Source organism: Neofelis nebulosa, chromosome 4 (genome assembly GCF_028018385.1).
Source record: "Neofelis nebulosa isolate mNeoNeb1 chromosome 4, mNeoNeb1.pri, whole genome shotgun sequence".
NCBI lineage: Eukaryota > Metazoa > Chordata > Mammalia > Carnivora > Felidae > Neofelis > Neofelis nebulosa.
Genome location: NC_080785.1, coordinates 7,264,074 through 7,291,959, shown reverse-complemented (window position 1 = coordinate 7,291,959; position 27,886 = coordinate 7,264,074). Strand labels below are relative to the sequence as shown.

At 52.2% G+C, this 27,886-nt stretch overlaps 1 protein-coding gene across 7 annotated transcripts; it reads right to left on the bottom strand.

Annotated features, from left to right (window-relative positions):
• Positions 1-1,009: 1,009 nt before the first annotated feature.
• ZNF746 (zinc finger protein 746) lies at positions 1,010-25,264 on the bottom strand. Of its 7 annotated transcripts, none has more exons than XM_058723912.1 (7): positions 25,004-25,264; positions 21,399-21,698; positions 21,185-21,311; positions 20,096-20,209; positions 5,399-5,590; positions 4,784-4,909; positions 1,010-3,818 (listed from the first exon to the last, which is right to left on the bottom strand). In XM_058723912.1, the coding sequence occupies exons 1-7, from the start codon at positions 25,025-25,027 to the stop codon at positions 2,761-2,763; spliced, it is 1,941 nt and encodes a 646-aa protein (XP_058579895.1). In that variant the 5' UTR covers positions 25,028-25,264; the 3' UTR covers positions 1,010-2,760. The 7 variants fall into 7 exon arrangements, with proteins under 7 accessions (XP_058579895.1, XP_058579896.1, XP_058579897.1 ...); XM_058723913.1 differs by having other exon boundaries at positions 1,010-3,815; positions 25,004-25,263; XM_058723914.1 differs by having other exon boundaries at positions 21,185-21,266; positions 25,004-25,262.
• Positions 25,265-27,886: the final 2,622 nt, after the last annotated feature.

Below are 27,886 nucleotides of genomic sequence, written 5' to 3'. Positions count from 1 at the left end.
TTTGTGCTCATTTGTTACAGCAGCAAAAGGACACTCAGCGAACAGGGACCACAGTGCTCTGGCCTAAGGCTGATGCTTCCGAGCAGTGGTGGGGCCCTCCGCCCACGGGGCTGGCCCGGTCTCCCTAACTACTGATGGGGGCGCCCCTTTGGATACTGACCTTCACCCCCCTCTCCCCACGCTCTGCCGGGAGAGCCTCAGGAGTCGGCCCTGAACCACTAAATGGTTGGGGACTTTGGCAGGGTCCTCGGGATTCGTGCGCACAGGGCGTGTGGCAAGAGGGCGTGTGGGGATGTCCCCGTGCAGTGGCGGGGCGGTGGCACGGTGAGCCCGGCAGTCACCGGAAGCGTCCCTGCTTGATTTCCGAGCACCCGGGCCACGCTCAGCGGGGGAGGGCAGGGCTGCCGGTGAGGAGCGCGCTGCTATCATCACCTCGACGCCATGGGACACCCACTCTCACTTTCGCCCTGTCCCACTCCCAGGCCCTCGTGGCAAGTTTCCGCAGATTTTATTGTACGTTTTCATTTTCTTAAAAAGACAAAGATCAAGATGAAAAAGACCGAATACACGAGATAAAACATTCACAACTGTTGGCTCTGGTTGTCGGGCGGCCTCCACCCCCGGACCAGGAACACAGCAGCCGCGGGCCCAGCAGAGGCACGAGCCGAGGAGAGAACAGCCGGCATCCGCTTTTCTCGGATGCTCTGCAGTTCTTCTCCCAGACCCTGTCTCATGCACCTCGCATCGCATTACATCAAGCCGGACGACACAAAGCAGGACTCTACTCTGAAGCAGGGACTGGGAGCGTTATGGTTTTCCCTCCATGGAGTCAGACTTCTCTGGGTTCTTCCACTCCTAGCTCTGAGGGCCGGCGGCCGCCCTGGGTCCGAGGTGACCACGTGTAGGAGGAGGGCACCCAGGAAGCTGGCCACACGGCTCCTGTGGGAGGAGGGTCTAGAGGCATCAGTGCCCAAGACACAGGTCTAAGAATGGAACCCGCCAAGCCGTCTTGGTGCTGGTTAGGTTTTATTTTAACAGGATGTTTCCTCTTCATCCGTTTTTCAAAATATCAGTTATATCAATATTAGAAGTGTAAACGGGTACAAAATATACAGTACATAGAAACAATTTTCCGAACTAGACTATTGCCTAATAAAAGGACGCATGAGGAAGCGGACTGAAAGGAAGCCACGGTCTCTGGTTCCTCAGGGGGGGAACAGGTTACCCGTTGGGGGCAAGGGGACCAGTGGCTGTGCCAATGAAACAGGAATGGACACTTGTGTGGTAGGGACAGCATTGCGGCAGAATCAAGAAACCTGGGCCGTTTCTAATTCTACCTCTAAGATGTCAGAGGGGGAATGAACAAGCACTTGCCCCTCACGCAGCCTCAGACCTGCCACCTGGCACCCCCCCTCCCCCCACCAACCCGCCGGGTGGGGAGAATGGGTGCACACTCCAGACAGGCCAGCAGAACCTTGACGCCTGATGATTTTGCTCGGCCAGCGGTGGTACAAATCTTAAGAGGGCAGCCGCGAGTACCTTCCCTCCCCCAAGCCGGTGGTGTTCCAGGACGACCAGCCTGTCTAATCCGTGGCCTTCCTCGACTGCTGGCACGCGGCCGCGCACTCCCTCGTGAGGCTGGGAGGGGTGCCCTTGGAGGAGTTTACTTCCTCATCTCTAACAACACTCGTCCCGCGTGCTTTACAAGGTCACAGTAATCAAATGAGACGCGATGTGAAAGCGTTCTGACAACGAAGAAACACTCACTACACAGAGCAAAGAAAAGAGAAGCATTTGGCTGGAGAGGAAAGCGGCCCCACATGGGGTTCGTGGGGTTCGGCAGGCCAGGCTTTGTTCCTGGCTCCGCCGGTAACTGAGGGTGAAAGGTTGGGCCTGCCCACCTCTGCCTCCTCTCCTGCGCAGCCCTAACACTGTGTTTTCAGGTGGCTCTCCTTTATGAGGCCCTGAGTCCCATAACAGGGTGACACCACCCAGATCCCTTGCCGTTAGGGGCGGCAGATGGCCCATAATGGGCCAGCACTTTGGATGGGGGGACTTTTCAGATGGAGGGGCAAGGTGGGGAACGGGACTGGCTGCCGGTGGGCGCGTCCTTCTCCCTGCTGACTCTGACCCGTGGTGGGGGTTCCACACCCTGGAGGGGAGGGGTGATGGGAGGAGCTTGGAGCCCCAGGCCCAGACCTGCCCCATCCCCAGGCCAGCTTGGTGGCCAGGTGGGGCGGGGGTTTCTCAACTCTGCTGCACCACCACCCCCACCGGCCCCTCCCTAGGAGTCAGCGGGGCCAGGGCAGGTCCGGGACCCTCCTCACCTGTGTCCCCAGCCGGCCAACTCACTGTCGGACTTGGTACGGTCACAGCCCACACAAACGCACGCTCCGGAAACCGAAAGTACACTATAAAGTTTAAACTGGTGCTACGACTATTTTCCAGCGTTTTCGTCAAGAATTAAAAAAAAAAAAAAAAAAAGTTTCCATAATTAAATTACTTAAAATTCTATGCTGCTCAGTTTCACAATCAGAGAATTCTACTTTGTTTAGAGGTGGAGGCCGGATCGTTTGATAGTTTCTCTCCCTCCAGCGATCAGTTCAGCGGCTGGGAAACCGGCTTCCCCGGGCTCCGTTCCCACCACCGCCCTGCCGCCTCCGAGTGCGGCTCTCCTTAGGCGCGCGGCCTGCAGCCGGGCCAGGGGACCGGGGCGCCCCCCCCACCCTCGCCAGCTCGGGCGGGGGAGGGCGGGGGGCGTCACAGGTCCGCGCCGTCGCTGGGTCCCAGGACGCTCAGGCCACAAGTCCAGTCGGTCACTAGGTCTGTGGAGGCCAAGGGTCCTTTGGAGGCCGGGCTCTTGAAGGGGTCCGGGGGCCCGGCCGGGAGGGGCGGGAGGGGCTGGCCGCGGGCCGGGCCCTTGGCCCCCGCCGCGTGGTTGCGCTGGTGCTTGCGCAGGTGGTCCTTGCGGATGAAGCTCTTGCCGCAGACCGTGCAGGTGAAGGGCCGCACGCCCGTGTGCGTTCGGTAGTGGTCGATGAGCTTGGAGCGCTCGGTGAAGCGCTTCTCGCACTCGGTGCAGGGGAACGGCCGCTCGCCCGTGTGCAGCATGCGGTGGCGGATGAGGTGCGCGGGGCGCGTGAAGCAGCGGCCGCACTCCCCGCACCGCAGCGCGCTGCCGTCCCGCGCGCCGCCGCCCGCCGCCCCCGGCGCCCCCTCGGGCGGCCCGCAGCTGCGCTGGTGCGCGCTCAGGCTCACCTGCAGCTGGAAGCTCTTCCCGCACGTGGCGCAGGTGAAGGGCCGCCCTCCCGGCGGGGCGGCGGGGTGCTTCTTCAGGCCCGGCTTGTGGCCGAAGCCCTTGGTCCGGCCGGGGTATTTACAGGGGTCGCCGAAGGGTCTCGGGGCCTGGCTGGGGTCCAGCACGGCCTCCCCGCTGTCGGGGGAGGTGTAGGGCACCCCCTCGGGCCCAGTCCTCGGGTTCAGGCCCACGGGGGGCTTACACCGGAAATTCCAGCCCCACCGGACCCCCCCAAAGAGCCAGTCCCCCGGCGGGGTCTCCTCCTGGGCCACCGCGGGGCTGAGCTCGCCCATGTCCCGCTCAGGCCGGGCGGGCTCTCTCAGCCCCAGCACAGGGTCCTGGCTGGGGAAGGAGCCGCCCTGGTTTTCCCAGGCTCCTTCCTGGACGGGACTAGGGAAAAACCTTGTGGCTTGGCCTGGTCCAAACAGGGTCCCGTGAGCCTCCAGGTCGGTAGGATGCACTGGCGTGGCCACCACCTCCTCTTCCTGGACTTCTGTTTTTATCACAATTTTGACATCTGCTGAGAAAGGCAGAAGGACCCGGTATCGTCGCGTCCCCGTACCTGCTTAAGGGAGGAGCCGATCCTTCCATCTGGCTGTTCAGATCCTTCCATCTGGCTGTTCGGCAGCTACTCCGCTCCACCATGACCGGGAGCCCTACTCTCCCAAGCCTCAGGATCCCGTTGGGCAGAGCACCCCCCCTCCCCCCACGCAGTCATGCGGGCCAAACCCTGGGCGAGGACCTTCACAGGTAAAGCAACCATGGCATTTGCTCACCCGGGTCCATTTTCATTTTCTCTTTGGTTATTAAGGCTACTCCTGAGTTCATCCTAAGGCTGACCACTGGTGGGCACGTTTGGAATGCAGCAAGCATTCTATGTGGCCAGCCGGCTAGTGAGAAAAATATTAGCCAAACAGTAAAACTGTGTTTGATTTTATATAAATGTACTTGATTCTCACATCCTGAAGTTTTATATCAGGGACCTGGGCTTTTAGCACAAATATGAGGAATGAGAAAAGTAACAGATAACTGGCCTTCAAAACAGAAGTAAATGGAAAACTAATCCATAAGTTTGGTAGTCGTTCTTCCTGATCCTGGCCTTCGGACGCCTGTCTTTGGTAGTGTTGATAGCTCACAAGCGGCTCCGGTCTGGTTTGGTTTTTCCCATGCCAGCAGAGAGCCAGGATGGCTGAGCCTGGGCAGGCGATACGTCCTTCTCAAGGGATCAGCTTTAACAGGGTTGACTGGTTAGGACCATATGTGAAACAGACAGTCGGAAACACATACGCTCTCAAGAAAGGCTGTTCGAGCTTAAGAGTTTGGAAGGAGATCAAGGACAGACTATAGAGTCCTAACGCCACAGACACCTAAAGGCCTGTTGGCTGAGAGGTCAGGGCAGTTTGGCAGTAAAAACGAGGGCCCTGGGCCGAGGCAGCCTTGCAGGCAGACGCGAGCCTTTCCCGCCCCCTCTCGGCCGCACCATACCTTCCGTGGAGGCTGCTGTGTTGAGCTTCAGTGTCCCATCCGAGCATGCTGAAGAAGGGTGGTGGGGAGGGAGGTCCGCCTGCCAGGAAGTGGGTGGGATCGTGGTGGAAAAGTTGGAGTGGACGCCTGCAGTGAGGACAGATCAGAGCCTGGGGGTTAGGGGAAGGAAGGGCAGGTGAGACCCTAAGATCCCACCTGGGCCTTTTTTGCGGGAGCGTAACCACCTCTCCTCTCCCGCACCCGGTTTTCTGTGGCCCCCTTCTCTGAGGCACCAGGAAGCTCGACATCACTGCTTATTTTGTGCAGGCCTCTGTAATGCGTGGCAGCTGGCAATTTGCCCCGGGGCGAGGGCAAGGCGAACAGGAGTGCAGTGGACCGAGGTCACACAGAGAGGCTCTGAGACGTAAGCACCACCAAACCCGGTGAGGGGGGGGGGGGCACAAGGTATCATTAGGCACAGCCCCCTCCCTTCAGGGGGGAAAACTCCCCAGTGGGTCAGGCCAGATGTCCGAGATCTGGGAGGCCACAGCTCCACAGTGCTTCCAGGTCCTTTCCCACACCCTGCCATCAGCCCCCACACTTGTCCCTGTGTCTGCTTTAGCTGCGGCCACTCACCAGAGGCGGCATCTGTAGAGACGTCTCCTGCTCCGGAGTCCAGCTGGCTGAGGCCCCATGGCTCCTCCCCGATATCTGGCTGTCCGGCTGCCCAGGCCTCTACCCCCAGAGCCTGCTGCTCCTGGAGCTGGAGCTCGCCCTCCTGCTTGATCTGCATTAAGAGGTCAGGGGCAGGAACCGGGGGCCCCGAGCCTGAGAAAGGGAAAGTGCATGAACACACAGCATCAGGGCCCCTCGGCCCCGGTGGGGGACACACATCCAGCCAAGGAAATGGACACGGGCGCTTACAAGGCTCAGATGGCAAAAGAGCCTGGTGGGAACGGAAGGCCAGAGCAAGCAGGGACAGCGGGGCCTTCTGGGCAAAGCGTGAAGTCACACGGTAGTGAGCATAGGGGAGGGTGGGAAGGGGTGAGGAATACGACTGTGAGTTCTTAGGGCTGGATCTTTGGTCCCTGGGGAAGGCCGCGCTGCTCTGGGGAGGTCCTGCTCTCACTCTTAACACAGAAATGTTACATAAAATGTAAGCCCGAGTATCCCCCCAAACCTTACCCCTCCGCCCCCCCCCCCCCCCGCACATGTATATGAGTGAGCATAAAACAAAGATTCCAGATGTAAGAATCAAAGAGCAAATGCAAAGTCAAATCAAGAGTTGGAACAGAGGCCAGGTGACCCAGGGAGTTGTTGGAACAGGACACAGGCCTTGGAGGCTGGGCTTTGATGTCCAGGTGTGGCGAGACAGTGCTGAGCTGCCTGCGTGAAGCCAGGAGCCAGGAAGCTCTGTCCCTTCGGTGAGCTGGGAGCTGGAAATAACTGCATCCACCTGAGGGCACTACAGGGAAGCCGCCACCTGTCTAGAGCCACGGGTGGGACAGCCACCCTAAGAAACGGGAATTTCCCCATGTCCACACCGAATTCATACTACCTACGTGGTGCAGAGACCCTAAGCTGAGAAATTCACAGAAACGCTGGCTGACCACCACGGTGCCCAGGCGGCCCCCCCGCCTAGCACAGGCAATGCAAACCTGCCCATGGGGACACCCCCCCACAACTCAGGCCACAGGAGGTCCTATGAAAATAAACTTACAAACCAGGAGAGCGGCCAAACAACATGAGAGTCATGGCCGAACTCACTCCCAAGAACTACGGAAAAAAAGAAGCTGAAGGATATGGTGTCTTAAGTATCAGCGTGGGAGTTGACACAGCACAGCCTGTGCCCGAGGGTCAGTGGTGCCAGGTCACACCACGGAGTGACCTGGAAACCTCCAGGCCAAGGTCTTGGTGGCCCCAAGGACCAGCAGAGGTGGACAGAGGGTCTCAGAATGACAGCATCTTAAACATCTTAAATCTTTCAGGGGATGCCTGGGTGGCTCAGTCGGTTAAGCGTCTGACTCTTGGTTTCAGCTCAGGTCATGATCTCACGGTTCCTGAGATCGAGCCCCCTGTCGGGCTCTGTGCTGACAGCGCGGAGCCTGCTTGGGATTCTCTCTCCCTCCCTCTCTCTCTGCTCCTCCCTGGCTTGTGCCCATGCATGCGAGCTCACTCTCCGTCTCTCTCAAAATAAATAAATAAAATTAAACATGACAAAAAAAAATAAACACAGTTCCCAGACATTACTGAGCTCACAACTACAAATCACCACCTCAACCAGAAAAGCAGCTGCCTCAGTGGGTCAGCAGACCACACACTGCAGGATCTGCCCTGCAGAGATGTTAGGATACTGGAATTACCATATACAGAATATGGACCTTAATATATTCGGAAAAATAAAAAGGGGAGCATCTGATGAGAGTATCAAAACTGATTACAGGAGGGGCGCCTGGGTGGCTCAGTCGGTTGGGTGTCTGACGTCAGCTCAGGTCATGATCTCACGGTTTCTGGGTTCAAGCCCCGCGTCAGGCTCTGTGCTGGTGGTGTGGAGCCTGCCTGGGATTCTACCTCTCTTTCCCTCTCTGCGCCTCCCCAGTTCATGCTTTCTCTCTCTCTCTCTCTCTCTCAAAAATAAAATAAACAAATGTTAAAAAAAATAGTAAAATAAAAAGAAACAGGTGGAATTAATTTTAAAATTTTTTTTTTTTAATGTTTTTTATTTATTTTTGGGACAGAGAGAGACAGAGCATGAACGGGGGAGGGGCAGAGAGAGAGGGAGACACAGAATCGGAAACAGGCTCCAGGCTCCGAGCCATCAGCCCAGAGCCTGACGCGGGGCTCGAACTCACAGACCGCGAGATCGTGACCTGGCTGAAGTCGGACGCTTAACCGACTGCGCCACCCAGGCGCCCCCAGGTGGAATTAATTTTAACAATATATTTCACTTAACCCAATATATCCAAAATGTTCAGCATTTATGTATCTCATCTTTATAGTACTTTTTAAGTCACCAACAGCCACATGTGGCTAGTGCTCACCATGCTGGACATTTAAAAGGTAAAGATGATCGGACTAAAAATGAACAAGAAACCTAACTATATGCTGTTTGCAAAAGACACGCCTACAACAGAAGGCTGCAAAAGCAGTGTAAAAGAATCAAAGCCAGAATAAAGAAAATTTTTAAAAAGATGCAGTTATCCCATATCTGATGAAATAAAGTTTTTTTTCAATGTTTATTTTTAAGAGAGAGAGAGAGAGACAGACAGAACAAGAAGGGGAGGGCAGAGAGAGAAGGAGACACAGAATCCAAAGCAGGCTCCAGGCTCTGAGTTGTCAGCACAGAGCCCGACGTGGCGCTTGAACTCACAAACCACGAGATCATGACCTGCACCAAAGTCAGAGGCTTAACCGACTGAGCCACCCAGACGTCCCAAAATAGAATTTTTTTTTTTTTTTACTTTTTTAAAATGTTTATTTATTTTTGAGAGAGAGACACAGAGACAGAGCACAAGCAGGGGAGGGTCAGAGAGAGAGAGGGAGATGCAGAAACTGAAGCAGGCTCCAGACTCTGAGCTGTCAGCACAGAGCCCGACATGGGGCTCGAACTCACAAACTGTGACATCATGACCTGAGCCGAAGTTGGAAGCTGAACCAACTGAGCCACCCAGGTGCCCCATCGAAATAGAATTTAAAAAGAGAAATATTCACAGAAATAAAAAAAGGACCACTGTGCCAAGTTATATTGGCCAGAAAGAAAAACTAATTCTACATTTTTAATCTAATAACTTAGCTTTAAAATAATACAGCAAAACTCCAGAAGAAATAACTCCCAACTTCTCAGTGGAGTATTTCAACATACCTGTTTCTGTAACTGATAAATCTAGCTGACTCAAGGTCATAGGATTCGAATACACTATTAACAAACCTGATCAAATGGACATAGTAGAATCTAAAGACAAGGAAAACACAAGTTTTTTAAGCCACCCAGAGCAATAAGGAAAAATGAACACTTTCTAGACCATAAAGAAAACTTTAGTCAATTTTAAAATACTAATCTTTTAAACACTGATTTTGTAACTATAACATTAAGTTAGAAATCAATAACATATACCCCCCCAAACTCCCCATACCTACTAAAATTTAAAAATATCTGGGGCGCCTGGGGGGCTCAGTAGGTTAAGCGATCGACTTTGGCTCAGATCATGATCTCACAGTTTGTGGGTTTGGGCTCCACGTTGGGCTCTGTGCTGACTGACAGCTCAGAGCCTGGAGCCTGCTTCGGATTCTGTGTCTCCCTCTCTCTCTCTACCCCTCCTCCACTCACACTCTGTCTGTCTGTCTCTCTCTCTCGAAAATAAACATAAAAAAAAAAATCTATGTTTTCTAAATAATTCAAGACTCTAAGGAGAAATCACAATGAAAATTAGAAGATATTTGGAACCCAATGCTAACGAAAATATAATTTATCAAAATATGTGAGTTGCATCTACAATGGTACTTAGAGGGAATTTTATGACCTTGTATATTTATATTAAAAAAGAGAAGACGGGTTGAAAATTAAGGGTCAGGGCAAGATGCTGGAAAAGAAATGACATCCACAACAAAACCCCTTTAAAAACTAGAAGACAGGGATGCCTGGGTGGCCCAGCCAGTTGAGTCTGGCTCTTGATTTTGGCTCAGGTCACGATCTCACAGTTTGTGAGATTGAGCCCTGCATCGGGCTCTGTGCTGACAGTGTGGAGCCTGCTTAGGATTCTCTCTCTCTCTCTCTCTGACCCTCCCCCACTCGTGCACACACTCTCTCTCAAAATAGATAAACATTAAAAATAAAATAAATAAAAAGTAGAAGACAGGCAACAATACAAGAGCATAAATTAATAAAAGAGAAAACAAAGATAGAATACAGACAGCCAAAAGTTGGTTCTTTGAAGAGACTATTAAACCGTTACATCTATCAAGAAAAAAAGGAGAAAGCACTGATAACTGACATGAAGAATGGAAAAAGAACAGAATTATAAACACAGCAGAGATTAGAAGATGGTTTTATGAATGTTATTCCAAGTCATTTGGAAACTCTGGGGAGGTGGACAAATTTCTTAGAAAAACTAGAATTTGCTAAAACTGACTAAAAAGTGATAGAAAACCTGAATAGTCCTATCCCTATTAAAGAACTTCAGTCAGTAGACAAAAATCTCCCCCCACAAAGACCACTTGAGGCCCAGATGGCCTCACTGGTATTCTCTACTCAACATTCAAGGAACGGATAATTCCAATATTACACAAACCCTCTGAGAAAATAAAAACGGAGGGAATACGTCATAGCTTATATCAAAACCAGACAGTCTGAAAAAGTAAAATTACATAGGCCAGTTTCACTCATGAACAAAGATTCAAAAATCCTAAACAACTAGCATACTAATCCAGAATCCAGCAATGTATATAAAGGTTCACGACTAAGTTAGGTTTATTCTCAGATCACAAGATTGATTCAACAATAGAAAATCACATAATTTGCTGTATTAGCAGGTTAAAGGAGGAAAAATCACATAATCATCTCAACAGACACCAGAATAGCATTCTATAAAAATTCAACATCTTTCCTTGTTAGAAATATCTCATCAATTGGAAATACGGGAAACTTCTTTAACTTCATAAAGGGTACTGATAAACAAAACCTTTAACAAACGTTAGACTCAATGTGAAAAGTTAATAAGCATTCTCTTTAAAATCATGAACCAAGGATACCTGCTATCGCCACTTTTATTTCAGCCAGCACAATAAGACAAGAGAAAAATTAGCCGTAAAGATTTGAAAGGAGACAAAACATTCTTATTACTCATAGATGATAGGATTATCTTTTCAGGAGATCTGAGAATCATCAGACAATTATTAGCAATGTTATTAGCATTAATGAGAATGTGAGCAAGGTTTTTAGGTGGAAATATCAGTAAATGAAATACAACTGTATTTTTGTACGCTTTCCAAAAGGGTTTTTTTTTTTTTTATTTTTTTAACGTTTATTTATTTTTGAGATAGAGAGAGACAGAGCATGAATGGGGGAGGGTCAGAGAGAGAGGGAGACACAGAATCTGAAACAGGCTCCAGGCTCTGAGCTGTCAGCACAGAGCCCGACGTGGGGCTCGAACTCACGGACCGCGAGATCATGACCTGAGCCCAAGTCAGACGCTTAACCAACTGAGCCCCCCAGGCGCCCCTCAAAAGGGTTTTAAGGGAGCCTATCAACTACCATTTTTCTTCCCTGTCGTGGATCTTAACAGAGAAAATAAAACAAAAGAGGAAGTCAGGTGAGGGTAAACTGTTTTTATTACATAATGATAGCTGAGGATTATCGTGCACAAGAGGGGTTCCTAGTACTGACTCTAGGACAGGAAGTCCCCTACCTGACCGCAGTGAAGGAACCTGTCCTCTGTGGGTGACCAGCTGCCCCAGGGGAGGAGGACGGACAGACAACGACTGTACTTGTCCAACCCTACTCCCAAACTCTCCAATGACAAGATATGTCCCTGGTGGGCCCCCTGGAGGGGATGCCTGGGGGCAGAGAGGGATGTCACATAACTGAGCCCCTTCGAGAGATAAAGTGGCTGGAGAGGAGTGTTTCCTGCCCCGCAGCCCCTAGCATACATCGGCAACAGACAGAAGAAGCATGTTAACAAAAGGCACCACTGGTAATAATGATTTTAAAAAAATACAACGAAAGAGGTGCCCCTGGGTGGCTCAGTCAGTTAAGCATCTGTCTCTTGATTTCAGCTCAGGTCACAATCTCACAGTTCATGGGTTCGAGCCCTGCATTGTTCTCTGCATCTCTCTCGCTCTCTCTGCTCCCGTCCCCCCCTCCCCCGCAACTCATTCTTTCTCTCTCTCTCTCTCACAATAAATAAAACTTAAGAAAAATACAAGGGAAAAAACTAAAAAAAAAAGAAAGAAAGAAAGAATAAAAATAAACACCAGGAACCTAGTAACATACCTAACAACAACAAAAACAAGATCTTTTGGGGGGAAAATACTAAAACTTCAATGAGAGAGTACAGACGAGCTGAACGGAGGGGCTTCAGGCATTCATAAATAACACGAATAACAGCAAAGGAGTCCGTTGTCCCCAATGGGCATAATAGACTGAGTGCAACTCCAACCACAATCCCAGCTGGATTTTTCACAGAACTTATTATAAGGCAATTGAGAAGCTGACCCCAAAGAACAAAGGAAAAGACCCAAAGCACTGGTGTGGAGGGACCAGGCTCCCGCCTCCCACCGCCAGGGAAATCCAGCCCCGACAGACTCAGCGCTTGAACGCGGAAGGCAGAACCTTTAGAAGAAAATGTGAGATGGTGTATCACAACCTCGAGGTAGGAAAGATTTCTTACTAGTTTACGACATAAAAAGAACAAACCAAAAAGGTAAAAACTAGTAAATCCCGGTACATTAAAATCAAAAGCATCTGTTCTTTAAAATATACCATGACCGGAGAAGGTATCGGCAATACACATACCTGACAAGAAGATTAATACTCAGAACGTGAAAGGAGCGCTTACAGATCGGTAAGTAAAGGGAAAACAACTTACAAGAGAAATGGACAACAGACATACTCAACAGGCATTTCACAGAAGAGGAAAGGTAAGTGGCCTGGAAACGGGGGACGTGATGTGCAATCTCACTAATTAGGAAAATGCACGTGGTAAAATATGACTTTTAACCCGGTTCACTCCCACCAGATGGGCAGAAGCGGGGACGCAGGCATTTCCGGGGCTGGCGAGGATGAGGTGCCGCGGATGTCTGGGCGCCGCTGGCGGGTGCCTGGTGGCAGTGCCACTTTGAACACTCAGACGTCACCTGGAAAAGTCGAACATGCATCTTTCCTAGGCCCCGGCAGTTCCACGGCCGGGTCTACACCTAGAGGAAGTTTTGCGCACGCGTAACGATGTTCCCAACATCACTGTTCCTAAAAGCAAAAAAGTTAGAAACAAGACAAACGCCCATCAGCAGAAGGAAAAAATGTTCTGTGTCATAGTCATAAGAGAGAAACCCATGAAGCGGTGAAAAGGAACGGACATCAGCTGTACCGCATCAGCAGGGACGACGCTCAGAATCAAGGTCAAATGAAAGGATACAGATGTTATGATCTGTACCAAGTTCAATTTGAAGAATAGAGATGGCGTGGTGTCATTCAAAAAAGGTTCACAATGGCATTTAGGAATATACACATAAGGAATGAAAAATGTAAAGAAAACCAAGGGACTGGTCATATCTACTTCTGAATTTTCTGTTTATCTGTAAAAGGAAGGGAGGGGGATGGGATCAGAGAATGACAATGGGGCCATGGAAGGTTCTGGCTGTGATCTATTTCTGATGCTGGGTATTGAGACTATGGGTGTTTACTATGATTCTCCAAGGGTCACACGGATTTTGTTCTGTATGTATTTGCTAATGTTATGTATGATACACGGTTACAATGTTTTAAAGAAACAAAACAATATTAAAAAAGAAAAAAAAACCCATTTGATACAACATAATACTTGCTCACAATAGCTTTAGCCAGAAGTGGAAGGAAACTTCTATAAACTTATAATAAGAGTACTATCGAAAGTCTATGGCAAAAACCATCCTTAACTGCTGAGACCTTCGAAGCACCTCACAGATAAGGATGCCAGCTATCTCTGGAACTGCTCGGCAATGTCCTAGCCAAACTGCTGGACGAGAAAAATAAAGTTACAACAATTTAAAAAGAAGAGATAACTTTTGTGTGATCTGTGGAGGGTACCATTGCCTACATTAAAAAAAAAACAAAAAAAAACAAAAAAACAACGCAAAAAACCATGAGAACCTAAATTGGCAAATCATTAGAATAAGAAAGTTGAGTAAAAGTTGTTTTTTACTTAAGAAAGTCAACAGCAGAGCTGTGTACCTGTGATAACTATTTAAACTGTAGGGAGGGGAGGGGAGGTGATGGGCATTGAAGAGGGCATCTTTTGGGATGAGCACTGGGTGTTGTATGGAAACTAATTTGACAATAAATTTCATATAATAAAAAAAGTAATTAATGTAAAAACCCCATTCACAATAGACACAACGATCAGAGAAAACTGAAGCCTTCTTCAAGCACACACAGAAGCCTTCGTTAAACGAGTCTTCCCATGGGTAGAGGGGCTCATGTTGTAATAAGGGTAATTCTCCAGAAATGAAATTATACAGTAAATGCAATTCCAATCAGAATGCCAGCCGGATTTTCTGAGAACTTGACATAAAGATTCTGAAACTCATATAGGAGAACAAAGGCCCAAGAAGAACAAAAGCCACGGAAAGTTCTGGAGAGCAAGTAGGGAAGGCTTAGTCTTCTAGGTACGAGGGCTTATTATGAAGCTAAAACAGTGCGTGTTGGCGTAGAGACCAAGACCCAAAAAACAGAATAAAGAGCCCAGAAAATGTGCCTGTGTGTATGGGAACCTGGTTCACGACTAAACTGGCAGTACAAATCATTGGAGAAAAGAAAGAATCCTCAGCAAACTTTGTTGGGAAATCAGATACCCTTGTGGGGAAAAACATTTTTCATTCTTCCTTGCAACCTACACGTATATTAATTCTTGATAAACACTTAAATGTGAAAAGCAAAACTCTGAAAGTTTTATAAGAAGGTAGAGGCGAATGTCCTTCTGACCTGGAATGAGGTAGGGAAGGCTATCTTAAGATAGAAAAAGCAGATCGTACAGGAAGAAATGGGTAAGTTTGATTCGACCCAAAATCAAGACTTCTAAACAAGGCACTACAAACTTAGAAGACCTGATACAGACTGGGAGATGTTTTGTAATGCAAATAACAGACAAAGGGTTAGTATCCAGAACCTATGTAAAGTCTGAATCGATAAGAGAGTGAAAACCAAAAAAAGACAATTTGCAAAGAAACCAAATAAACGTGAAAAGGAGGCTCCACCTCCCTAAGAGTGGGGGAAATGCAAATGAAAACGATGCCGTTCATTTCAACCTCCATCAGATTGGCGAGAGTCTCATGCTGAAAGTGGGCAAAGCTGTAAGAAAACAGGTACTCAGAACTGCTGAAGGGAGCGGGACACGCTGGTGTAACCATGGCAACAGCAGAGGTGTAGACAAGTGTGCCCTGTGATGCAGGGGTTCCTCTCCGGGTCTATTCCCCAGAGAGTCTGCGGCTCATGAACACAGAGAGACAGGTGTAAAACTGCCCACTGCCGCACCACTTGTGAGAGGGAAAAATCACACACAGCGGAAGTGCAAATCAACAGACCAGTGGATAATAAATTGTAATGCGGTTGCTTTGGGGATAATAAGCATCTGTTAAAATGAATGGACTTGATCTATATGCATCAAGGGAGATAAACCTGAAATACTGAATATTGAGTGATAAATATAATGACATTGATATAACTTTCCAAAACCTGCAAAACCACATTGTATATTGTTTATGGCTACATATACACATAGTAGTTTTATTTTTAAAAAAATTTTTTTTTAAACAATTTATTTTTGAGACAGGGAGAGACAGAGCATGAACAGGGGAGGGTCAGAGAGAGGGAGACACAGAATCTGAAACAGGCTCCAGGCTCTGAGCTGGCAGCACAGAGCCCGACGCGGGGCTCGAACTCATGGACCGTGAGATCATGACCTGAGCCGAAGTCGGCCGCTTAACCGACTGAGCCACCCAGGCGCCCCTACACATAGTAGTTTTAAATAAAAGTTTTAAAGTGGGATGGATGGGCAAAAGACATGAATAGACACTTTTCCAAAGACATCCAGATGGCTAACAGACACACGAAAAGATGCTCAACATCACTCATCATCAGGGAAATACAAATCAAAACCACGGTGAGATACCACCTCTCACCTGTCAGAATGGCTGACATTAACAACTCAGGCAACAACGGATGTTGGCGAGGATGCAGAGAAAGAGGAACCCTTTTACAATGCTGGTGGGAATGCGAGCTGGTGCAGCCACTCTGGAAAACAGTGTGGAGGTTCCTCAAAAAATTAAAAATAGAACTACCCTACGACCCAGCAATTGCACTACTAGGCATTTATCCACGGCATACAGGTGTGCTGTTTCGAAGGGACACATACATCCCCATGTTTATAGCAGCACTATTGACAACAGCCAAAGGATGGAAAGAGCCCAAGTGTCCACTGACGGATGAATGGATAAAGAAGATGTGGTGTGTGTGTGTGTGTGTGTATACATATATATACACATATGTACATATACATATACACTTACATACATATATACATGGAGTATTACTCGGCAATCAAAAAGAATGAAATCTTGCCATTTGCAACTATGTGGATGGAACTAGAATGTATTATGCAAATGAAGTAAGTCAGAGAAAGACAAATATCATATGATTTCACTCCTATGTGGAATTTAAGATACAAAACAGATGAACATAAGGGAAGGGAAGCAAAAATAAGATAAAAACAGAGAGGGAGACAAACCATAAGAGACTCTTAAATATGGAGAACAAACTGAGGGTTGCTGGAGGGGAGGTGGGTGGGGGGATGGGCTAAACGGGGGATGGGCATTAAGGAGGGTCCTTGTTAGGATGAGCACTGGGTGCTATATGTAAGTGACGGATCAGTAAATTCTATTCCTGAAATCATTATTACACTGTATGTTAACTAGCTTGGCTTTAAATGAAAAACAAAAAATAATACAAAACATAAAATGTGGATGGAAAGGATAAACACCAACTTTAGGACAACTGGTTACCATAGGGAGGAGTGCGTCTAGGAAATCTAACAAGGAATTTAACACACATATTTTAACACGCAGATATTTTAAATTACATAACACCACAGACACTCAACAAATAACTGTTGAACTCCTACTCTGTGCTAGGCGGTATTCTAGGTGCCTGTAATGATCATATGAAGAAAAGACATACAGGTTCTTGTCCTCGTGAAATTTACTGGCCATACATAAATCTGTAAACATGAAATCCATAATCTCTCTCTATGTGAAATACATATAATATCTGTATCTCCATCAATTCGGTAAATATGAACTATATATAACAATCTAGAAATATACATAATAGATGACACCATCTGCTACGGAACAAACCAAAGCAGGAGAAGGAGACTGAAAATTCTGGGGGGGGGGAAGAGGCCACAATTTTCAACAAGCAGAGACCCAAAGGAGGTAAAGGGTGGAGCTGGGAAGTATCCGAGAGGCATTCCTGGCAAGTGCAAAGGCTTGGAGCCTGGAGCAGCCTGCGGTGTTGGGGGAAAGCGAGGACGGTGTGGCTGGAACAGAGGGAGCGGGACATAGAGAAATGAGCCAGAGTCTCTGAGTCAGTGGGAAGCCAGTAAGGGGTTGTGAACAGAAGAGTGTAGGACTTGCTCTGGGGGATTAAGGCAGGAGCAGGTATGCTGGTTGGAAGGTGACCGCAGGAGACGATGGCCTCAGGGTAGAGGCGGGATGGCACTTTGCACAAGTCTGAAGGGGGTGCCAGCTACTAGGATTTCCCGATGGATGTGGGTGTGAGAAAGCGTTGGGCTGACTCCTGGGTCCTGGCCTGCACCTGCAGGGTGGACAGCTGTCTATTGTGGCAGGGGAGAGGAAGACGTGTCTGGTGGGGGGGGGGGGGGAGGAGGTGGAGCTCAGCGGGGTGTGCAGAATTGAGGGAGGGGCGAGGCAAGAGGCACACCGGTGGCATGTGGAGCTCTCAGAGCCACTGCTGGGATGGCAGAGCAGGGGCATGGGTGGAGGTGGGAGGGCACCCCAACGGTTCAAGGTCAGAAGGAATACCAGGAATAGCACAGGAAAGGTATTAAGTGAGGCAGGAGGAAACCAGGAGGAAACCAGGAAGGTTTCCTGTCAAAGAAGGGAATCTGGGAAGAGAGTGATCAATGGTGACAAATGTCCCAAATGGGTCTGGTAAGACCAGACCCGTAAGGCCACGAGGGTCTCTGGTGGTCTTGTCAGGCATGTTGATGGAAGGGCTTCAAGAGCAGGAAGAGGAATGGGAGAAAGCGGGCGCTGGAGGACAGCGACTGTGGGCAGTGTGACACGAGGAGGGCAGAAGTGGGACGGCAGGGCTGTGGGGTCAAAAGTGGTCTGTTTCCAAATCGGGCATCCGACAGCAGGGGCAGATGCTGGTGGGAAGGATGAGGGGAGGTGGCCAGACTGGATCTAGTGTCCAGCAGAGGCAGGCCTTTGGCGGGAGGGATGGCCACAGCAGCGAACACAGAGAACGGGGCACAGACGAGGCAGACAGGCTGCTGGGGTGGGGTGGGAGGGCCACGAGGTTTGTTTCTTTTTGTTTCAAACAGTATTTTTTCAACATGAAAATCCTTCTAAGTCCGGGAGCCAAACAAAGAACAGACGGTGAGTGATCCGGCCTGCAGGCCACGGTTTGCCAACCTCTGGGCAATTGAGTGGACCAAGGAGACACCGTGCGACCCCGGAGCAGTGCTGAAGCCCCCAGGTTGCAGGTGAGGAAGAGAAGGCTCATGGGGTTTTCTGCAGCCACATGCAGCTGCGTGGGAACAGGTGCACCACAGGCAGATGGATCTAACCAGGATTATAGTTTGCCAGGTGAACACACAAGAGGTGTGACGGGGGGATGACGCCAGTGGACCAGAGCCCGGGCTGGGCAAAGAGGAACTGAGGACTAGCTGGGCAGTGGAAGGGCCAGATGCTGGGGTCAGGGTACCGGGCAGAGCCATCTGCAAGGACAGGAGGAGCACTAGGGCGCCGGGTTCAAGTCAAGAAGATGGGAGGGCTGCCTCAGGGGCAGGACCTCCGGGTGGGTGGTGGAGAGTGAGTGGAGGGTGGGGGCAAAGGAACAGAGAGGCTGCGGTGCTCAGAGCGCCATCCTGGGGACGTGCCATGGCTGGCAATGCTGGCAATGCTGGCAGGGGCGGAGATGAGGTCTGCGGAAGGCGGTAGGAAGACGGGAGGCGTCTGATTGAAAGGTGGGGGTTTGCAGGGAGGAGGGGAGACCAGCACAGAGGCAACATGGAGGCGCAGGGACACCAGCGCCTTCCGGGCCGGGGTTGAGCGGGACGCGGGGCAGGGGCGGGCAGCAGCGAATGCAGGGCCCGGGGAAGCCATCCGAGCAAGAATGGGTGGGGACGCTCCGGGAAGAGCGTGAAGATCTGAGGTCTTGCTGGGGACGGAGTCCCCACTAAGCAGGGCGGGAGAATTTAGGAACTGAAGCGGAGACGAGGTCTGTCGAGGGCACGCCCAGCCCAGAAGGGGTGAGGAGCAAGTGGGGGCCCGCCAGCAGCCACGGTATTTCCGGGGCCCCTCTTCCCTCTCATGAATGACGGGGTGGAAACCAGAGAGGCCCCCGCGTAGATGTTATAAGGAAAATGAACAAACCCACGGTGGGCCTCCCCCGCAGGCTAGGAAGCCGGGCAGGTGTCCGATCCCTCTTCTCCAACCACATGGCGCCCTGCCCAGTCACGCCGCTGTGCTCCACTTCCAGCTCTGCCCTTGGCACCTAGCAAGGACTCAGGGGCCGTCCGTGGGGCCGCCTGGGGAACTACACTGGTGAATGCTTTCCCAACACCTCTACGCACCGCCTGCTCTGGCTGGGCGAAACTCTAATTGTGAAGGAGCAGCAAACAGGGAAAACACATTTCATTAACCACAGATTAAACAGGTAGACTTTTCAGTAACACAGGGGTTCGGACCACAGGGGATCCTGAGGCAGGTGGGACAGACGAGGCTGTTCTGTGGAGAAAGCAGGCTCGAGCCTGCACAGGTGGGGTCTCCCGGTCAGTGAGGGACTGTCACCCCTTACACCTGTCTGGGGCATCACGCTGGTGATCAGGCTCTTCTCACGCATCCACCTGTCCTTTCTTTAACTTTCAAAGGTGCTCTGGCTCCAGGAAAAGCTGAGACCGTGACCCAGGGTGTCCAGATTCACCTTAAATAAATCTGTGGTTCTAATCACGTTGAAACATGTGACCGGCCGATGAGATCGGCTCTTGGACGGGGGTAAGGCTGGCTTTTCATAAAACTGAGAAAGAAATTTTGTCTTCGACACACTCCTACCTTCCCTCTCAGTGACTTCTTCCCTCTTCCCCTAATTCCGGGCCCTGGCTCTATCTGTCTTCTGGAAAGCTAGGTTTCCTGCCTGTTTCCCCGCTGGGAAGTATTCCTGGAGTGTTTGTTGAACAGGCTGTAGGTCATAACTCAACTATTAAAAAACAGATTTAAAACATTCGAGGCTGAGGTTTCTCCTTGGCTCTTCCTGGAAAGAAAGTCATGCCCTCCCTGGCCCTCTACTTTCCCGTTCCCACCTGACTGCCTGGCGTCCCTGGCCTTCTCTCAGCCCCTCACCTGGACTCGGGTCCACAGGAACATCTGGAACCTTCGGGGCGGTGCGACGCCAGCTGCATGGCTCCTTCCCCTGTTCGGTCTGGGAGAGGACCTCAGGCTTGGAGATGGCGTAGTCTGAGGAAAGATAGGAAGGTTAGCTTTTGCCACGTGGTTCCATTCAGAGCTGGGGAAAGGCAGCCTGGGAATCCAAGAATGGCCAAGAAACGAAATTTCTAGATTAGTAAAGAGTCCTGGTTCTCAACCATGGGCAATTTTGTCTCCTAGGGGACATCTGGCAGTCTGGGAGACATTTTTATTTTATTTTAATTTAAAAAATTTTTTTGTAACGTTTATTCATTTTTTGAGAGAGAGAGGCAGAGAGAGGACACAGAATCCGAAGCAGGCTCCAGAATCTGAGCTATCAGCACAGAGCCCGATGCGGGCCTCGAACTCACGAACCGTGAGATCGTGACCTGAGCCGAAGTCAGACGGTCACTGAACCACCCAGTCGCCTCCCTTCAAGCTAAAATCTAACACCACACTTGAGCCTGTTCCCATCCGCACTGAGCGTGCCTTATTGCCTTCAGGTCTGGGTCACGCAGAAACCATCCCAAGAGGAAAGAAGCCCAGGAAGAAACAGCCTCTTGGGGTTACCCCATGTGGAGAGTGACAGGGGCCCTGGGAGTCTGTGGGGGCAGAGGGGAAGCAAGGTCTGCCCGTATTGTCCACTAAACTGGAGGAGTGTCACCATCAAGGCCACACGTCCCAGTAAGAGAAGGCTAAAAGAAAGTGGATCGATTCCTTCCTGGACCCGAGAACGGTCAGAGGTTTTACACTCCGTCTCAGCAGGACGGAGACGTCCATGCTCCATGCCTGCTTAAGAGAAACACCACCACGCCTCTCTGTCCGGCCACCCGTGAACTTCACTGGCTAGAGGAAGCTTTCCACTCAGTCACCCGGTGCTCCTCTATGGTGAGAGGAGATAACACCTGGCATGGTCAAAGCTTCTAGTTATTTACGCACCCTTGTGGTGAAGCCCGCCAGCACGAGGAGAGAGGTTTGGGGACACTCAAAATCACATTTAGCAGAAAACTGAGCATCGCGCCTTACCCAGGGACACCAGCGTCTCGTAGTTGCCCCGCATCACGTGCTTGTAGAGCTCCTTCTGCCACTCGTCCAGCTTGCCCCACTCCTGCTCAGAGAAATACACGGCCACGTCATCAAAGGTCACGGGCACCTGGAACCACAAGCACCACGTGCGCTCACCCACACGCTTACGGGCACGGCCCCGCGCGCTGTCCCACCCCCGGTGCCCGAGGGATACCTTGGGGGCCTCCCCCTTGCTGCCCGGGGGCAGCCGCAGGATCCAGAAGTTTCGGTTTCTCAGCAGGTTCTCCATGTTCTCCAGCCGCCTCTGCAGCAGCCCGTACTCCTGCAGCAGGGTCCCCAGCACGGCCCACTTGCCCTCCAGCTGGTTCCCGAACTCCACGGCCGTCTTCTCGCAGTCCGCCAGCTTCTTTTCGGCCATCCCAGTTCGACCTTCGAGGGACAGCAGGCGGGCAGCCTGCGACTCGATCTTCCTCTCCATGGCCTGAATTGTGGCTGCCATTGTCCACGGAGAAATCTTTCGGAAACAAGGAGAAGTCCACCATCATCCGTGCTGTCCACCGTGTGCCTTGAGCCCATCTCTGCTAGGGGTGGGGGGGCTGGGCCGGGGATGGGGGTGGGGGGTGTGTGCGGAGCGCAAAGGGAAAGCGGGGACGCCCCGTGCCACACGCCAGATCGCGGCCTGGTGATCGGCTCCTCTGGGGGACTCAGACACCACGGCTGTTTGGGCTGGCGCCTTCCCTCCAGGCCTCTGTAGCACACCTTGCACACCCGGATCCCAGCGTTCACCGCCCTGCCCATTAATCTGCATCTGCCTGCGGGGGCTCTCTGGAGCATCTTCCGCAGCACAGTGCGCGGCCCGCGGAAGGCGCTCAGTGCAGTTCTGCTAAGAAACAGTGACTTAGCCCTGCTGGCTCATTTCAGCGCATAAATAGTAAACTGCAGATTTACTAGAGCCCAGCCTGCACTTCCTACCGTAATCGCACAGGAACTGTCTACTGATGATGACCTAGCAACACACACACACACACACACACACACACACAAACAAAAAACAGCTGGTTCACTGAACCGGCACAAACATGAGCATTGCTCAACTGCCTTTTTTTTTTTTTTTTTAAAGTATCTCGTGTCTCTCTTTTTTTTTTTTTAATTTTTTTTAATGTTTGTTTATTTTTGAGAGAGTCAGAGCACAAGTGGGGGAGGGACAGAGACAGAGGGAAACACAGACTCCAAGGCAGGCTCCAGGCTCTGAGCTGTCAGCACGGAGCCCGACGCGGGGCTCGAACCCACCAGCTGGGAGATCGTGACCTGAACCGAAGTTGGACACTTAACTGACTGAGCCACCCAGGCACCCCTCATGTCTCACTCTAATAAACATAAAAATCAAACAGCTAATTCCTCTCCCTCCAGTGCAATCTGATTTTGTCCCCTTCCCAACTGCTCCTCCTTAAACTAATAAAAACCGCCGTTAACTGCAAATCTCCACCAGCCAAGAGTTAGACTTTTTGACACAGGTGGCATTGGTGGGTCAAGGGGTCAAAAGCAACACAGGTCCCCTGGGTCCCTGGAGAGTCTGATTTTGTCACTCGTGGTATCCAGCCCCTCCCAAAGGGAGAATTAGTCTCAGACATTTTTGTAGTCACCCCAAAATCAATGACACACCTGACAGATTGGGGAAGAAGGTAAAAACATGCCATGAGGTTAGACTTTTATATATACGATAACCGTCATAAGGCTTGCCCCAAGCAGTGACTTCCCTGTTGCTGGAAAGTTCGCATGGTAGCCTGAATGACCTGATTGGCAGCTGGGGACCCTGAGGAAAGGGCTCATTTTGCTTTGGGTACGGGCTGAACCACCTGACTGACCCACATCTGAAGGTGGGACCAGCCGGTCAGGGAGGAGGTTTAGGTATTTGTGCCTCCTTCTGGTGGTGCCTGAGGACGGACGGGTCCTTACAACGTTCTGGAAACCAGTCCTCAACAAATGGTCGGTGCCTAGTAGGAACGAGGGCTCCTTTGGAGAAAGTCACTGAGAACAACATGGGTGGACACTTCAGATAATAGGGAGAGGAGGAGAGTGTGAGCAGTGATGGGGGGCGTGGGGGGGGGGACTGTCAAGCACCCTCAGTGCTTCTGTGGCTGTTAGGAGGCCATACCAGATGACCTCTGACCTGAAGAAGGGCTTCACCTGGGTCTCAGAGGATGGGGAGGAGCTGGAGAGGCAGAGAACCATTGGAGGGAAGGTGGATGTGGGCGGGACTCTAGCTCTCAAGGGGTAGGTGTTTCTGCCTCCAGGCTACAGGGACTGAACTGGGCTGGCACCTTGGGCCACCCTCCATGACGGCGACCATCCCTTCCCTTGCCCACGTGTCCTTTCTGATCAACCACTGCCATCTGACCCCAGCCTCCCAAGAGTTTGCTCCAGAAGCATCCACTCACTTCATCACCTGGCTCCCCAGCTCCTGAAATCCTACTCGGCATCTCAGTGCACTTGACTGCCATTATCCCAATCTTTGCGTTGCAGGAAAAGGACATCTGTGTAAACTACTTTACGACCAGCAAGGCACAGTTTTCTTACATTTTAATGGGGCAGGGAGCCCCATATAAGGGCTTCAGACTATTTAGTGGGAGGTGGTGACTGTTTGTGCTCAGGCCCAGCTCCTTACTGAACGGTGGGTGGATAATATGGGGCTGTCCTCAGACTCCTGCCAGGGAAGCGGAAAGTCCATGCTTCAGGGAGCGGATGGTAAGAGAACTCCAAATCCTTCAAGGAATTCCCACCCATATGATGAAGTCCAGGCATCAAAACCCCTTCCAACCCTTCCTGCAGCCTTCTCTCCCACTGCCTCCCTACCAAAACCGTCTTCTGGCGCAGGGGGCTGCCTTCTGGTCCTTGAACATGCCCCCCCACCGCTTTCTCTCTGTGCTCCAGCCCACCTCCCGACCTGGAAAGCTCCACTGGTCCGCCCAGCCTGATGAAATCCTAGCCTTCCCTAAAAGCCCAGCTCAAATCACAGAAGCACAAGCCAGGGAGGGGTGCCAGTCCCTCCCTCTCCTTCCCCTGCACTCCCACAGCCCCTTTCTACTTCAATGCAGGAACCACTCACCTCTTTCTGTTTTGCATCCTTAACACCAGTGTACCTGTCTGCTTCCCCCAAAACACAATGAGGCCCCGAAAACGGAGCAACTGTGTCTTTTCACACACTTTCTAGCTGTGCGATCCCAGGCAAGTTAACTTCTCCAGGCCTCGGGTTTTTCTTTTGTATGACAGAACGAGCACCTACCCCACAGGTTTGTTGTGAGGACAAAATAATGCCTAACAGGGCTGGTGCCTGCCTGCTTCTACGAGAGGGAGCAGCTGTCTTCCGCCCCGACCTCGATGGAGCCGGGCACTCGGTGTGCGCGCCATCCAAGCCGCTTCGGACGCCTCCCAGGTGCCACCAGGCCGCTGGGGGGAGCTGGGGGGTAGGGAGCGCCGAGGCAGAGCGGTGGGGAGAGAAAGGAGCCGCGGGGTGGGGGGCGCGGAGATGGAGGGGCCGGCGGATGGGGCGGGGGCAGGAAGCCGCGGAGGGCTGCAGGAACTCGGCGTGCGGCGGCCTCCGCTGCGGGGACGGTCGGTTCCGCCCTGCTCAGGCTCGGCCGCGGATGGGGGGGCCCGGCCGGCGGGCGCCGTAGGCCCCGGCGGACCCCGCGCCCCGCTCGCCGGAGCCCAGGCACGGAGGCCCGGCCCGGCCCACGGAGCCCCTCCCCAGGGCCTGCGGCGCCGTGTGCTGGGCCCGGGCCCCGAGTCCGCGCGTCGGTGCGCGCGGGCCGCCCTTACCGGAGCCGCGGCCGCCTCGGCCATGGCCGTGCGCTGTCCGGCCCGGCCCGGAGGAAGTCGCCGCCGCCGCCGCCGCCGCCGCGCGCGGCTCCACGCAGGCCGGCCCCCGGCCTCTCCGCAGGCGGCGCCCGCCCGGCCCTGCCCTGCCTTCTCCGCCCGCGTCGCCGCGCTCCTCGCTGGCCGGCCCGCGCCGCTCCGCCCGCAGACGCGCCGCCGCCGTCAGCGCCCGGCCGGTCCACACTGCATCCTGGGAGCCGGCGCAGGCCCGTGAGGCTTCCTGGAGGCAGCGCGGCCGCACAGCCCCACCTGCAGCCCGGAGAGGCGAACGGCAGGCGCGGCGCCCGCCCCGTCCCGCCCCTCCCCGCCCCTCCCCGCCGCCAGCAGACCCACCCACCCACCGGTCCACCCGCCCGCGGGCCCCTAGAGCCCCAGACCCCCCGCCCCACCGGCCTCGCGCCTCCCCGACTCCCCGAGCCCCCGAGCCCCCGACCCACCGGCCTCCCGACCCCTGACCGCCCGACCCACCGGCCTTCCCACTCTCAGACTGCCGGATCCCGGACCCACTGACGACCCGACCCACCGGCCTCCCGACTCTCCGACCGCCCTATCCCGGATCCACTGACCTCCGACATACCGGCCTCCCGCCCCCCGAACCCCCCCCCGCCCCCCTCCCCCCGCTCCCGACTCCTCGACCTTCCGATCCACCGGTCTGCCGGCCCGCCGACCCACCGGCCTCCGGAACCCCCCGACCTTCCGACCCCCCTATCCACCCGCCCACCGACGCTGTCCGACCCACGGGCCAGCCGACCCACCAGCCTCCGGACCCCCTGAACCACCCGGCCACTGACGCTGCCCGACCCACAGGTCTCCCGACCCCCCGACCCCCTAGTCCCCCTACCCACCAACGTTGTCCGACCCACTGGTCCCCGACCCCCCCCCCCCCCCCCGGACCCACTGGCCTACGGCGGGGCGCGCGTTGAGTCACCGCCTGAACCCCGAGCCGGACCTGCATCCTGCTGAGAGCCTCACGCCCTGGACCCCACGTACCCCGAGGGACTCGCTCACTAAAAGGAAACTCCGGCTCCAGGGACCAGCCCGGCCGGCCGGGTGACGGCGGCTACAGGGCCGCTCTCCCTTCGAGCTTCAGGAGACCCGTGCCTTCTCCCACAGGGCATCCGCCACGTCGCCTCTGCTGCTCTAGGTCTTGCCAGACGATTTGGGTTTTTTATGTATTTATTTATTTGGGCAGCTGTAGCTCACGTCTGTCTTGGTTTGGAATGGAATAAATCCTTCCAACAACAGGAAAATAGTTCGGTAAATCCCGGTGGGGAGCCACTTAGAACTTTCTGTTGTGTGCTTATTATTTATAACAAATATTTCTAAATGGAATGAACACAATGCCATATTTATAATTATTTTGGTGAAGAACTTGGTGTGGGAAGATGTTCGCGGTATTTTAAGAGGAGAAGTCTGTCCAGAATGATCTCAGTTTTGTGTAAAAGAAAAAACACACGCAGGAGTCTGGAAGCATGTATATCAACAGTCTAAGCGGTTTTTCTCTAACAGTGAGACCACAGGCCGGTTTTGCACATTGTCTAACTTTTTTTTTTTTCAATTTATGTTTTTATTTTGTAGTAACGAGAATAGAATTTTTAAACAAAAAAGGAGGCAAAAATTAAATAAATAAATAAATAAATAAATAAATAAATAAATGGAAAAACTCCTTAAGAGGCAAACCCAGGCGGGGCGGGGGGAATGGACGGAGCCTTTGAATGGGGCCCCCATGTGGCCACAAAGATGCATTTCCTTTCAGAATTCCCTCCAAGCGGGACTCTTCCTGAAGAGGGAACCTGTGCCCCACGTGGTCCAGACTTCTGGGCTTTGGGGTCTAGCCTGCAGGGGTCTTCATATGCCCTTTGCTTTCTCCCCAGCAGCCCCGGCGGATGGTACAGAATGGGGTCATCCCGGATGCATTCTTCATGTGTAGAAATGGAATCTCTCCAGGAGTGGGGGTGGGGGGACGCTTTCCTCAGGAGTCTGCTCTCAGGAGTCTGCTCCCAGAGCCTGATTTCTTTTTTCACGATGCCAGCCCAGCTCTTTTAGGATGCCCCAAGCTCTTGAAGGTTGTTTCTCGCATGTAGGGATGGGGTGGGGGAAGGATAGGGGTTCTCCAGCTTGGAGCCCCTGCCACCCTTTTGCCTTTTGGAGTAAATCCCGGAAAGGGTGTAGTCGATCCACTGACTGTAGGAGAATGTTCCTGAACCTTCCAGTGGTCCTTTTCCTATATATATATATTTTTTCCCTCTAGCTTTGCTTCCACATGATTTCTTCCCCTCCCGAATAACATTCCCTCTGCCAGGGTGGGCCCATGTTTTATGGGCTTGAATCTTGAATGATTCCGGGAATATTATTAAGAAAAAAACTTCACAAAATTGCAAATTTAAAAGTAGGTACAGGGGGGCGCCTGGGTGGCTCAGTCGGTTAAGCATCCAACTCTTGATTTTGGCTCAGGTCATGATCTCACGGGTTCGTGAGATCGAGCCCTGCATCAGGCTCTGTGCTGACAGTTTGGAGCCTGCTTGGGATTCTCTCTCCTTCTCTCTCTCTCCGCCCCTTGCCTGCTCATCCTCTCTCTCTAAAAATAAAAATAAAAAAAAAATAGGTACAGAGCTGGTGCAAGGCAGGTGATCTGAATCTTAAGGTTTGTTAGTTTCATGGTAAAGTCCTTGATTAAAAAACAAAAACAAAACAGGGGCACCTGAGTGGCCCAGTCGGTTGAGCATCGGACTTCGGCTCAGGTCATGCTCTCATGGTTTGTGAGTTCGAGCCCTGCATCAGGTTCAGTATGGAGCCCCCCCCACCACCACCACCTTTGAATCCTCT